The 15,259-nt window shown below is 42.1% G+C and overlaps 1 protein-coding gene across 1 annotated transcript; it reads left to right on the top strand.

The window, feature by feature from the left end:
* The first annotated feature begins 459 nt into the window (after window positions 1-459).
* On the top strand, window positions 460-15,009 carry tph1a (tryptophan hydroxylase 1 (tryptophan 5-monooxygenase) a). Its single transcript, XM_090231001.1, has 12 exons — window positions 460-596; window positions 1,544-1,611; window positions 4,128-4,265; window positions 4,835-5,018; window positions 5,220-5,320; window positions 5,430-5,497; window positions 7,336-7,532; window positions 9,225-9,360; window positions 9,791-9,917; window positions 12,947-13,042; window positions 13,344-13,477; window positions 13,964-15,009. The coding sequence occupies exons 1-12, from the start codon at window positions 545-547 to the stop codon at window positions 14,136-14,138; spliced, it is 1,476 nt and encodes a 491-aa protein (XP_090087127.1). The 5' UTR covers window positions 460-544; the 3' UTR covers window positions 14,139-15,009.
* The last annotated feature ends 250 nt before the right edge of the window (window positions 15,010-15,259 follow it).

Below are 15,259 nucleotides of genomic sequence, written 5' to 3' on the forward strand. Positions count from 1 at the left end.
TACAAATAAATCCGTTTCCTGTTTTCTCGAAAGGACCCGAGAGCAACGTGATCAACAAGGTCCCAAGAGGTAAACAATGAACAATGTAAACAATGTCTGGGACTCAACAATATACGTCAAATGTTTATAATGGTACATATTTCCAGAGCCTGAAAGTTGTAAAAGTATTCTTCAAACATCATTATCAGCTTTAGAAAGCATTCACTCACGTGAGATTACTAGAATGTTGTCCGAACTGGAAGCTGTGTGATTGGTTAGAAATGAGGAAGCGCTTACAGATCTTCAAACATCATTATCAGCTTCAGGAAGCATTCACTCACGTGAGATTACTAGAATGTTGTCCGAACTGGAAGCTGTGTGATTGGTTAGAAATGAGGAAGCGCTTACAGATCTTCAAACATCATTATCAGCTTCAGGAAGCATTCACTCACGTGAGATTACTAGAATGTTGTCCGAACTGGAAGCTGCGTGATTGGTTAGAAATGAGGAAGCACTTACAGATCTTCAAAACAATGTTGTAGTTTATTAAATTAACACTAGGACCATGTTCCCAATGCAGATCAGTAATCTCATTCCCTGTTTGCTGGACAGTACCGGTAAGTGAGAAGGTTATTCTAACCAGCATTGAGTTATAAAATATTTTCAGTAGACTTACGAGAGTTTTTTTTTTTGCTGACCTCAACAAATGGGAAAATCCATGATGACAAAATCGAATTGAGATCAGAGTGAAAGCCCCCACATGATGAGAGATGACTCATCAACAACAACACACATTGGTTTAATGGAACGTATAGGTCATCTGAAAGGCCTTTCTTTTAGGAATATTCTACTGTTTGATCTCTGTACGGTAATGTTTCCGTTGCCTCTTTTAGGTCGTCAGACAAAATGAAAAGGTATCTTAGATGAATTCATTTCCCCATGACGCTTCTCTTTTTCCATTTGCTGTCGACTGATATTATTGTTGCTTGTCGTCCCCCTCCTCACATACACACACGCACACACACACACACGTCAGCACCCCCTGCTATTTCTTCTATCCTCCCCGCTACCCCTCCTCTATCCTCCTCCTGCCACCTCCTCTCTCCCCTCTCCCCTCTCCTGCCCCCTCCTCTCTTCTTTCCCCTCCTCTCCCCTGCCCCCTTCTCTCTCCTCTCCCCTTCCTCCTCTCTCCTCTCCTCTCCCCTCCACTCCCCTGCCCCCTCCTCTCTCCTCTCCCCTGCCCCCTTCTCTTCTCTCCCCTGCCCCCTTCTCTCCTCTCCTCTCTCCTGCCCCCTGCTCTCTCCTTCACCCTGCCTCCTGCTCCCTCCTGCCCCCTTCTCTTCTCTCCTCTCCCCTGCCCCCTCCTTTCCCATCCACCCTGTCCCCTCTCCGCTCCCCTGGCCCCCTGCTCTCTCATCCATCCTGCCCCCTCCTCTCTCTCCGCATTGTGGTTGATAAATACCAAAGCCTGCTCTTCCTCCTAGCAGACTACCACTTTACAACATCCGCAAGACAGGGGAATAAATAGTACCTAACTTTAATATGTATTCCGATAAAATTGTAGGACCGCGTCGAGGAAGATCTTTCGACTCCATGAACATCGGGAATGAAGAAAAGCTACTGAACAATGAGGTAAGAAATTTTTTTTCTTTTTTTTTTTCTGCCTTATTCGATATTTGTTTTCTTGTTATGGGCAACTTTCTTTATAGTTATCCATACATTGCATTTGGAACGGGGATATCCGTTTGAATGGGAGATAAGCATTGGGTTATTCTACTTTTTAAAAACCCAATTCGTTTAAACAAAACTATCTGGCGATAGACGTCATATCAATTTAGTAGTGGCCTAATTAGTAGGCCTAAACATTCATTTGTAATCAACGATAGTTGCATGTTTGTTTTTTTTTGTCGTCACTGGTTAAACCCAGAGTCATGTGTGTGTATATATATATATATATAGCTCTGGTTAAGCCGTTTTAATCTGGTGATCATTTCAATGCGTCATCCGCTAAGAACTTCACGAGTGCAGAACTTTGCGGGGACACAAAACATTGGCAAAAAGAATTGCAAATATCTTGCATTGCCAGGTTGAAAAGACTTCTCTATAAATCGTAAATATAGAATCACTCGAACCTCTTGAAGCAGCACTTGTACTCCAACCCAATTAGGCGAAATCAATTAAAACGCATCTAACATTTCAGTTCCTCATTCATCAGAAATGTTACCTGTTACCTCTCTATAACTAGCCTACTGATACAGACATATCGTTTTCACCATCAATTTATAATATATATAAAAACGATCAAATAAAAAAAATAAAAATATATATACCCATATTAGAAGTGATAGGGTAAGATAATCACTCACATCAAATTAAGATCACTTAAAACAGCATCGTGTTGGATTCATTAACTGCACCTTAATCTCGCGTGGTAGATTAAAGTGGCTTTAGAGGAGCTAATAATAGGCTTCCGACCTCACGCTCTCCTAAATGGGATTGCTTTAAATCTCGTGTTTGGACCGGACACCGGCACACCTTCGTTACTTCGTTGAACCAAGACGCCGAATCACCTACAGCGCAGTGCCTGCCAATTTGACCCGTTCTGTGCCACTGTCCGGTGTCCCAAACTGCTATCTCGCTTGTTATAATGCTGCTACGGATTCTACTGACTGGGGGCCAACGACAACTGGTTTCCCGCGCTGTCTCGTCCATATTAGCTGAGGGAAATATGGTTGGTAGCAAATTAAATTCATTGTCACTGAAGGATGTACAGTTGGTGGCAAATTAAATTAGCTAAATTTATCTTAGACTATAGGATAATTGTTACAAAATGGCACTTTAACTGAATAACGTGTTGACTGTAATTAGACTAAGATATTAGCTTTATGTTTTATTTATTACTTCATTGTTATGAAAAACGGATTTAATTGGCCATTTGGATGCCTTGAAACTGCCTTTCATCAAGCCAGTGAAATTCAGAACAATGGACAGCGCCAACCAACCAACGCATAAAATGGGGTTATTGCTATCCGGGGTGCTGATTTCCATTGACGTGATGACGGGTTAAAATCGATTGACCCTCGCCACTAATCCAATCTAATCCAAACAGGTTAAACGTACAATAGTTCCTGCTATTACATTAAAATTTTGTCTTTTACGAGTTATCTTAATTCTTAACCACAAACTAGAGAACACAGTTTTATCTGTAAAATAATCGGGATACAGTAAGTGATTCATCTGATCTGGATATTGTTCAGGTTATTGTGCTAGTCCGATTTTTGTGCGTGTATGATCAACTGATTAGTTAATTGGCACGACAGTATAGGCTAGTTTAGACCTGGATTTAAACGTGCTGTTAGTTAGCAAAGTGAATTAGCTTCTTTCTTATTTAATGTGGTGTATTTGTTTTCTGACGTCTAATTTTATTTCTTCAATGTACAAGTTTACAAATCAATCCAAGTAGTCCTAGGCGCATATATATATATATATATATATATATATATATATATATATATACAACTATTTCAAGTTATTTAACCTTACAATTCCCAAAACACACAACACGTCGACTGATATTTAGTTTCGGGCCACGTGCATTCAACAGCTAAATGTCTACTAAATGTCCCACAGCAGGCAGACAGACTGTGCGCCATTGGATGGATACTAGGCTACCCTAGCGCCATTGGATGGATACTAGGCTACACTAGCCCATTGGATGGATACTAGGCTACCCTAGCGCCATTGGATGGATACTAGGCTACCCTAGCCCCATTGGATGGATACTAGGCTACACTAGCCCATTGGATGGATACTAGGCTACCCTAGCACCATTGGATGGATACTAGGCTACCCTAGCGCCATTGGATGGATACTAGGCTACCCTAGCGCCATTGGATGGATACTAGCCTACCCTAGCGCCATTGGATGGATACTAGCCTACCGTCATTGGATGGATACTAGGCTACCCTAGCGCCATTGGATAGATACTAGCCTACCCTAGCGCCATTGGATGGATACTAGCCTATCGTCATTGGATGGATACCAGCGACACTAATTAAAGTTGGCTGTTGAAAAGGGCATTCGTCAAATCTGTCGTTGACTCATGACGCTAATTTCTGTTTTTGTTGTCTTTTTCCTCCCACACACAGATGAACAAATCAACCTTCACAAAGATTGAAGAATGCAGAACAGAGAAAAAGAACGCGCCGTCCGACGGCCGAGCAGCGATTGTCTTCTCACTGAAGAATGAAGTCGGAGGACTAGTGAAGGCGCTGAAACATTTCCAGGTAAACCTAATTAATGTGCACCTGCGCGATATATGTAACCTATCTCGTTTGTGACAACAATGTTATTTAAACTTTTTGATCTCACCTGAGGTAAAAATCCGATTATAAATTGGTCTATTTAGGCTGTGTTGGTTCACTGTGATCAAATCAAACTTTATTTGTCACATGCGCCGAATACAAACAGGTACCTTACCGTGGAATGATTATTTACAAGCCATTAACCAACAGTGCAGTTCAAGAAGAGTTAAGAAAATATTTACCAAATAAACTAAAGTAAAAAATAATAGAAGGTAACACAATAACATAACAACAACGAGGCTCTATACCGGGGGTACCGGTATGGAGTCAGTATGCGGGGGTACAAGTTACAGGTAATTTGTGTATGTAGGAAGGGGTGAAGTAACTATGCAATGCAGGCCTCCACTGTTTTGCATGACATGATTTCCATAAACATTACTGAACAATATATTACAAACGTAGCAACAGAGTAGAGATTACACAAATTATATTGTAGATGTAACAAATAAACACCTTTTTTTTTTAAATGATATATTCAATTTATTTTACAGGAAAACCACGTCAATCTTGTCCACATAGAATCCAGAAAATCGAAAAGGCGTAACTCTGAATTTGAGATCTTCGTGGACTGTGACAGCGATCACGAGCAGCTCAACGAGATCATTCAGCTGCTACGTAAGCACGTTAACGTAGTGGACATGGACCGTCCTGATAACTCCTGTTTACCTGAAGAAGGTATGCCACAGTATAATTTTTTTTACATTATTTTTAAATGATTGATTTCTACGTTTTTGTTAAAGAGTGTATATTCTATTACAGTTTTATATCGCAACAGCATACCGTATTTACACTTAGTCTCACAGAAGAATATTCCAATCTTTACAAATACACGATGGACCTAATTTTAAGTGGAAAAACAAATCCTTTCGATTTCAGATATAGAAAATGTCCCCTGGTTCCCCAAGAAGATCTCAGATCTGGACAAGTGTGCCAACCGGGTTCTAATGTACGGATCAGACTTGTATGCTGACCATCCGGTATGTAATCTAATTCTAGAAGCTAGGGCATTACTTTATCACGTTTATACATGACTTTATCTTGATGTTTGTTTTCATAACGACGTTAGATCTCACCCTCTTCTCACAGGGCTTCAAGGACAACGTCTACAGAAGGAGGAGGAAGCATTTCGCTGATCTCGCCATGAACTACAGACAGTTAGTACATTGTGGTTGAAATAACACATTTTCCAAGAATAAAATATAATTATAATCGAATAATGGATCCCATATCAAGTTTCCTCCTATTTCTACTATATTCTACTGTACTCTACTCTATTCTACTGCACTCTACTCTACTATATTCTAATGTATTCTACTGTACTCTACTATATTATACTCCACTCTATTCTACTGCACTCTACTCTACTATATTCTAATGTATTCTACTGTACTCTACTATATTATACTCCACTCTATTCTACTGCACTCTACTCTACTATATTCTAATGTATTCTACTGTACTCTACTATATTATACTCCACTCTATTCTACTGCACTCTACTCTACTATATTCTAATGTATTCTACTGTACTCTACTATATTATACTCCACTCTATTCTACTGCACTCTACTCTACTATATTCTAATGTATTCTACTCTATTCTACTGCACTCTACTCTACTATATTCTAATGTATTCTACTATATTCTACTGCACTCTACTCTATTCTACTGCACTCTACTCTACTATATTCTACTGTACTCTACTCTATTCTACTGCACTCTACTCTACTATATTCTACTGTACTCTACTCTATTCTACTGCACTCTACTCTACTATATTCTACTGTACTCTACTCTATTCTACTGCACTCTACTCTACTATATTCTAATGTATTCTACTGCACTCTACTGTACTCTACTATATTATACTCCACTCTATTCTACTGTATTCTACTCTACTATATTCTACTGTACTCTACTCTATTCTACTGCACTCTACTCTACTATATTCTAATGTATTCTACTGCACTCTACTGTACTCTACTATATTATACTCCACTCTATTCTAATGTATTCTACTCTATTATATTCTACTGTGCTCTACTGTATTCTACTCTACTATATTCTACTGTGCTCTACTCTAGTCCTCTGTACTGTATTCTATTATATTCTACTGTACTCTATTCTATTCTAACCTACTCTACTATATTCTACTGTGCTCTACTATATTCTACGGTACGCTGCTATATTCTACTGTACTCTATTCTACTGTACTCTGCTATATTCTACTGTACTCTATTCTACTGTACTATATTATACTGCACTCTAGTCCTCTGTACTGTACTCTAGTCCTCTGTACTGTACTCTATTCCTCTCTACTGTATTATATTCTGCTGTATTCTATTCTACTGTATTCTATTCTACCCTAACCTACTCTACTATATTATGCTTTGCTCTACTATATTATGCTGTGCTCTACTATATTCTACGGTACTATACTCCATTCTACTGAACTGTACTATTCTACTGTACTCTGCTATATTCTACTGTACTCTATTCTACTGTATTCTATTCTACTCTACTCCATTGTATTCTACTGTACTCTACTATATTCTACTGCACTCTACTCTATTCTACTGTACAGTACTATGTTGTACTGTACTGTACTCTGCTCTATTATACTGTATACTATTCTACTGCACTCTATTCTACTGTACAGTACTATGTTCTACTGTACTCTATTCTCTTCTACTGTACTATATTCTCTTCAACTGTACTATATTCTCTTCAACTGTACTATATTCTCTTCAACTGTACTATATTCTACTGTACTATATTCTCTTCAACTGTACTATATTCTCTTCAACTGTACTATATTCTACTGTACTATATTCTCTTCAACTGTACTCTATTCTCTTCAACTGTACTATATTCTACTGTACTATATTCTCTTCAACTGTACTATATTCTACTGTACTATATTATACTGTACTCTGTATTCTACTGTACTATATTCTAATTAACAGCCATGATCTTGTCCTTATCTTTCAGTGGGGATCCTATCCCTCGTATAGAGTTTACAGAGGAGGAGTTGGCGACGTGGGCGGTGGTGTACCGGGAGCTCAACAAGCTGTACCCTACCCACGCCTGTAGAGAGTACCTGAAGAATCTGCCTCTACTGGCCAAACACTGTGAATGTAGAGAGGATAACATACCCCAGCTAGAGGACGTATCACGCTTCCTTAGAGGTGAGATGGGTGGGGGGTGGCTTGTGTGTGTATATACTGTGTGTGTTAGAGAGAGAGACACACACAGATAGATAAACACGGAGCAAGAGCATGTTAGACTTTAATGGTAAAATAAATGAGATATATATATCTATATCTCAGCAAAAAAAGAAACGTCCCTTTTTCAGGACCCTACTTTCAAAGATAATTAGTAAAAATCCAAATAACTTCACAGATTGTCACTGTAAAGGGTTTAAACACTGTTTCCCATGTTTGTTCAATGAACCATAAACAATTAATGAACATGCACCTGTGGAACAGTCGTTAAGACACTAACAGCTTACAGACGGTAGGCAATTAAGGTCACAGTTATGAAAACTTAGGACACTAAAGAGGCCTTTCTACTGACTGAAAAACACAAAAAGAAAGATGCCCAGGGTCCCTACTCATCTGCGTGAACGTGCCTTAGGCATGCTGCAAGGAGGCATGAGGACTACATATGTGGCCAGGACAATAAATTGCAATGTCCGTACTGTGAGATGCCTAAGACAGCGCTACAGGGAGACAGGACGGACAGCTGATCGTCCTCACAGTGGCAGACCATGTGTAACAACACCTGCACAGGATCGGTACATCCGGACATCACACCTGCGGGACAGGTACAGGATGGCAACAACAACTGTCCGAGTTACACCAGGAACGCACAATCCCTCCATCAGTGCTCAGACTGTCCGCAATAGGCTGAGTGAGGCTGGACTGAGGGCTTGTAGGCCTGTTGAAAGGCAGGTCCTCACCAGACATCACCGGCAACAATGTCGCCTATGGCCACAAACTCACCATTGCTGGACCAGACAGGACTGACAAGAAGTGCTCTTCACTGACGAGTCGCGGTTTTGTCTCACCAGGGGTGATGGTCGGATTCACGTTTATTGTCGAAGGAATGAGCGTTACACCGAGGCCTGTATTCTGGAGCGCGATCGATTTGGAGGTGGAGGGTCCATCATGGTCTGGGGTGGTGTGTCACAGCATCATCGGACTGAGCTTGTTGTCATTGCAGGCAATCTCAACACTGTGCGTTACAGGAAAGACATCCTCCTCCCTCCTGTGATACCCTTCCTGCAGGCTCATCCTGTCATGACCCTCCAGCATGACAATGACACCAGCCATACTGCTCGTTCTGTGTGTGATTTCCTGCAAGACAGGAATATCAGTGTTCTGCCATGGCCAGCGAAGAGCCCGGATCTCAATCCCATTGAGCACGTCTGGGACCTGTTGGATCGGAGGGTGAGGACTAGGGCCATTCCTCCCAGAAATGTCTGGGAACTTGCAGGTGCCTTGGTGGAAGAGTGGTGTAACACCACACAGCAAGAACTGGAAAATCTGGTGCAGTCCATGAGGAGATGCACTGTAGTACTTAGTATCTGGTGTGGCCACCAGCTGCATTGACTGTTACTTTTGATTTTGACCCCCCCCCCCCCCTCCCCCTTTGTTCAGGGACACATTATTCAATTTCTGTTAGTCACATGTCTGTGGAACTTGTTCAGTTTATGTCTCAGTTGTTGAATCTTGTTATGTTCATACACATATTTATACATGTTAAGTTTGCTGAAAATAAACCCCGTTTTTATATAATATTTTGTAAGATTGATCAGGAACAGGCCTCTGTTTGTGACAGTTTGGATCCAGTATGTGACATTGCCTTGAATCTTTTAGGGCGGACAGGCTTTACCATCAGGCCTGTGGCAGGTTACCTCTCCCCCAGAGACTTCCTAGCTGGTCTGGCCTTCCGTGTGTTCCACTGTACCCAGTATGTCCGACACAGCTCCGACCCCCTCTACACACCAGAGCCGTAAGTACCCCAATACATTTATTTTAGCAGGGTGTCCCATTTAGACCAAGGTCTCTCTTGAAAGTGAGCCCTGCATTTCTTTACAGTTACACAACAATTCCATCAGCACGGCAGCATAGGAAATATAAAACATGCATGCACAATGATCACGAACAACCACATTTCTCAGTGAAGGGCCCTTAACCAACATTCTGAATGACCTGAAAGATATGTCCCAACTGTAGGGTATAATCTCATCATGAGCTAGTTAGCTAGATTCTCCATTTATTCTGTGTTTTATTTACCTTGCATACTACACACATTGCGTACTACATAAATTACACACTACATACCTTACATACATTTACATATTACATACTACATACATTATGTACTCTCTACATTCAGTGTATAAGCAAAGTGCTATAACTCAGTGTTTCTGGTCACACAGAGACACATGCCATGAATTGCTGGGTCACGTCCCGTTGCTGGCTGAGCCCAGCTTCGCCCAGTTCTCCCAGGAGATAGGCCTGGCTTCCCTCGGAGCTTCAGATGAATCCATACAGACCCTGGCCACCGTGAGTAGTCATCCTGTCTAACACTAGCCATACAGACCCTGGCCACTGTGTAGGCATCCTGTCTAACACTAGCCATACAGACCCAGGCCACTGTGAGTAGTCATCCTGTCTAACACTAGCCATACAGACCCAGGCCACTGTGTAGGCATCCTGTCTAACACTAGCCATACAGACCCTGGCCACTGTGTAGTCATCCTGTCTAACACTAGCCATACAGACCCAGGCCACTGTGTAGTCATCCTGTCTAACACTAGCCATACAGACCCAGGCCACTGTGTAGGCATCCTGTCTAACACTAGCCATACAGACCCAGGCCACTGTGTAGGCATCCTGTCTAACACTAGCCATACAGACCCAGGCCACTGTGTAGTCATCCTGTCTTAACACTAGCCATACAGACCCAGGCCACTGTGTAGGCATCCTGTCTAACACTAGCCATACAGACCCAGGCCACTGTGTAGGCATCCTGTCTAACACTAGCCATACAGACCCAGGCCACTGTGTAGGCATCCTGTCTAACACTAGCCATACAGACCCAGGCCACTGTGTAGTCATCCTGTCTAACACTAGCCATACAGACCCTGGCCACTGTGTAGGCATCCTGTCTAACACTAGCCATACAGACCCAGGCCACTGTGAGTAGTCATCCTGTCTAACACTAGCCATACAGACCCAGGCCACTGTGTAGGCATCCTGTCTAACACTAGCCATACAGACCCTGGCCACTGTGTAGTCATCCTGTCTAACACTAGCCATACAGACCCAGGCCACTGTGTAGTCATCCTGTCTAACACTAGCCATACAGACCCAGGCCACTGTGTAGGCATCCTGTCTAACACTAGCCATACAGACCCAGGCCACTGTGTAGGCATCCTGTCTAACACTAGCCTTCCCAGGGACATTAGTTTTGTACCAGCACTGAATACCGTAGATGTTATATTACATATAAAAGTTTAAACTACTCTGACTGGTGCTTGAGATCAGTTTAGCACCAACACTGAACCTTGTAGATTCTGTAACAAAAAGTACTGTGATCAGTAGTTGGAAAAAGTACCCAATACTTGAGTAAAAGTAAAGATGCCTTCATAGAAATTACATTTAAAATGTAACAAGTACCTTTGGGTGTCAGGGAAAATGTACAGAGTGAGAAGTATTTTATTTTCTTCAGGAATGTAGTAAAGTCAGTTGTCAAAAATATAAATAGTAAAGTACAGATACCTTTAAAAAAACTACTTAAGTAGTACTTTAAAGTATGTTTTACTTCAGTACTTTATACCACTGCTGTCTAGTAACATTACTCACCTTCTCAAGGATGGCTGGTTGAGATTAGTTTAGTCACCAACCCTGAACTTGGCTGGTTGAGATTAGTTTAGTCACCAACCCTGAACTTGGCTGGTTGTATGAGAACAGCTTAGTCACCAACCCTGAACTTGGCTGGTTGAGAACAGCTTAGTCACCAACCCTGAACTTGGCTGGTTGTATGAGATTAGCTTAGTCACCAACCCTGAACTTGGCTGGTTGTATGAGATTAGCTTAGTCACCAACCCTGAACTTGGCTGGTTGTATGAGAACAGCTTAGTCACCAACCCTGAACTTGGCTGGTTGTATGAGAACAGCTTAGTCACCAACCCTGAACTTGGCTGGCTGTATGAGAACAGCTTAGTCACCAACCCTGAACTTGGCTGGCTGTATGAGAACAGCTTAGTCACCAACCCTGAACTTGGCTGGTTGTATGAGAACAGCTTAGTCACCAACCCTGAACTTGGCTGGTTGTATGAGAACAGCTTAGTCACCAAACCTGAACTTGGCTGGTTGTATGAGAACAGCTTAGTCACCAACCCTGAACTTGGCTGGTTGTATGAGAACAGCTTAGTCACCAAACCTGAACTTGGCTGGTTGTATGAGAACAGCTTAGTCACCAACCCTGAACTTGGCTGGTTGTATGAGATTAGCTTAGTCACCAACCCTGAACTTGGCTGGTTGTATGAGAACAGCTTAGTCACCAACCCTGAACTTGGCTGGTTGTATGAGAACAGCTTAGTCACCAACCCTGAACTTGGCTGGTTGTATGAGAACAGTTTAGTCACCAAACCTGAACTTGGCTGGTTGTATGAGAACAGTTTAGTCACCAAACCTGAACTTGGCTGGTTGTATGAGATTAGCTTAGTCACCAAACCTGAACTTGGCTGGTTGTATGAGAACAGCTTAGTCACCAACCCTGAACTTGGCTGGTTGTATGAGAACAGCTTAGTCACCAAACCTGAACTTGGCTGGTTGTATGAGATTAGCTTAGTCACCAAACCTGAACTTGGCTGGTTGTATGAGAACAGTTTAGTCACCAACCCTGAACTTGGCTGGTTGTATGAGAACAGTTTAGTCACCAACCCTGAACTTGGCTGGTTGTATAAGAATAGCTTAGTCACCAACCCTGAACTTGGCTGGTTGTATGAGAATAGCTTAGTCACCAAACCTGAACTTGGCTGGTTGTATGAGAACAGTTTAGTCACCAACCCTGAACTTGGCTGGTTGTATGAGAACAGTTTAGTCACCAACCCTGAACTTGGCTGGTTGTATGAGAACAGCTTAGTCACCAACCCTGAACTTGGCTGGTTGTATGAGAATAGCTTAGTCACCAAACCTGAACTTGGCTGGTTGTATGAGAATAGCTTAGTCACCAACCCTGAACTTGGCTGGTTGAGAACAGTTTAGTCACCAACCCTGAACTTGGCTGGTTGTATGAGAACAGCTTAGTCACCAACCCTGAACTTGGCTGGTTGTATGAGAACAGCTTAGTCACCAACCCTGAACTTGGCTGGTTGTATGAGAATAGCTTAGTCACCAACCTTGAACCTTGTTAGCCTGGTCCTACATCTGATTGTTCTGTCTTGTCAACTCTTATCATTATTGATGTGACAATGACCAATCAGAGTTGGCACAAGAGCACAAACAGATCTGGGACCGTGCTAGAACCTAGAGAAGGGGCAGTTCACATCTCATTACTGACTCTTACATGTGGTGTTGTGTTTCAGTGTTATTTCTTCACGGTGGAGTTCGGCCTGTGTAAACAGGAGGGGAAGCTGAGAGCGTACGGAGCAGGCCTGCTGTCCTCCATCAGTGAACTCCAGGTATATCAATATCATTGTAGCAAAATCTGGTGGGGTGGTGTCCCCGACTGGGACTCTAACACGGGTCCAGCGACTGTCAAGTCAACACATTTACCGCTATATTACAAACTAAAGGGAATATTGTATTACAAACAAAGTTATTTAGGGGAGAATGCTGATTTATTTTTTTACAAGATTATTATTAATCTGGGCCTGGGAAACTGGACCATTGTAAAAGTCATGCATTATGGGGAATAAACTGCCATTTAGGGCACAACCTCCGCACATTCCAGATGTTTTGTTCTTCCTCCCCCCTCTCCAGCATGCTCTGTCGGGTAACGCCGTCATCATGCCCTTTGACCCCAAGGTCACATGTAAACAAGAGTGCATCATCACCACGTTTCAGGACGTCTACTTTGTGTCCGACAGCTTCGAGGAGGCCAAAGTCAAGATGAGGTGAGGAGTGAAACCGAAACCCTTAGGGCCAAAAGGGCATCTGGAATCTTACTGTATAGTAACACGTTATTTAGAAGTTGATTACCTTCATAGGGACGTGTTTATGTGTACTGTACATCTACTGTTTATGTATGGGTTATGTACGGGTCGTGAATGTGTTATGATGTCCTTGTGTAGTTACCCTGTAAATAAAGTGTTACTGGATTGAAACATTTTTACAATTTTATTTGTACCTTTTTATTTAACTAGGCAAGTCAGTTAAGAACAAATTCTTATTTTCAATGACGGCCTACCGGGGAACAGTGGGTTAACTGCCTTGTTCAGGGGGCAGAACGACAGATTTTTACCTTGTCAGCCTCGGGGATTTGAACTTGCAACCTGAACATAGTCTGTTACTGACTCCTACCATCAGTGTGGGAACGCATAAAGGCTTCTAGATGGTCTCTTCTAGATATACATAATAACTCATTCTTCCCCATCCTGCAGGGAGTTTGCCAAGACGATCAAGCGTCCATTCACTGTGCGATATAACCCCTACACCCAGAGTGTGGACGTTCTGAAAGACACTCCCAGCATTAACAGCGTGGTGGAGGAGCTGAGACACGACCTGGACATAGTGGGCGACGCCCTCAGCCGGCTTAACAAACACCTGGGGGTCTGAGTGACAACCCAAAGCACTATGAGTCGCATACTGCCTTCTAAATGACACCCTGTTGCCTACATGTGGGCCCTCCCTGGTCTAGTAGTGCACTGTTTAGGGAATAGGGTGCCATTTGGGACGCAAGGCCTAGGTCCTCTGATGACCTCAACGCCATCATCTGAGTGTATGTGACGACCTCGACCACTCCTGATTCTCCTGTCCAATTATTATCCCTCAGTCAGATCTGTTTGTGCTGTCTGGCCAACTTCCGTGGTCATTTTCACACCAAACAATGACATCGGAGACGGTAACTGGCGAGACGGCTCCGACAGAAGAAATCTGGAACCTCCCCCAAGCCATATCCCTGACACACACCTCCCTATTATGTAAATCAATTCTCTGCTCGTGATCCACCTCTGTATTACTCCCAGCCTATGACTTCCCCTTATCTTCCTCATTCAATGCATCCAAAGATACAGTACCTTACTAATAACGTACAACTATGGTGTCCAATATATTCCTCCAATTGTTGTGTGTAAGGTTGTTGCCGGGATGAATTTAATGCTGTCATTTATAACATTACTAATTCAAAAGTGTGAATGTATTCAAGGATGATTTTTGACAGAAATGGTTCACATTATCCATTTCTAAATCCTAAAAAAAAAATATTTAGCTTTCTCGTTATCCACTTCTAAATCATAAAAAAAAAATTATTTAAAAATGTAACTGTAGTACATATACTCATGTAAACTTTAAATATCATTATTTTTCTACTGTAAATAAATGTAAACTGATTATGTACAAGTCGTGAAGAAAAAAAATGTGCGTGTATCTCTTATGTATGGGTAATGTATTACTTTGACATTTTAACAATAAACTTTTCCTGAAGAGAGTCGTCTCTGCATTGTGAAATGATGGGGGTGGTGTGGGATAATGGCAGGGTTGCCAGGTCTAGCTGAAATATCTAGACCAATAACCTCTCAAAACCCGCACCACAAGGCCTGAAAATTAGCCCAGCAAGAGCATTGTCACCACATTTATCCAATGAACACTTTTTTTTTTTTTTGTCTTCCAACTAGCTTGGAAAGACCGTACCGTGCAGTATCGAAGAGCCCTCACTGCTGCTCATCCTGTTTTTATTT

This window comes from Oncorhynchus mykiss, chromosome 4 (assembly GCF_057628025.1).
Source record: "Oncorhynchus mykiss isolate SJ-2025 chromosome 4, ASM5762802v1, whole genome shotgun sequence".
Classification (NCBI taxonomy): Eukaryota; Metazoa; Chordata; class Actinopteri; order Salmoniformes; family Salmonidae; genus Oncorhynchus; species Oncorhynchus mykiss.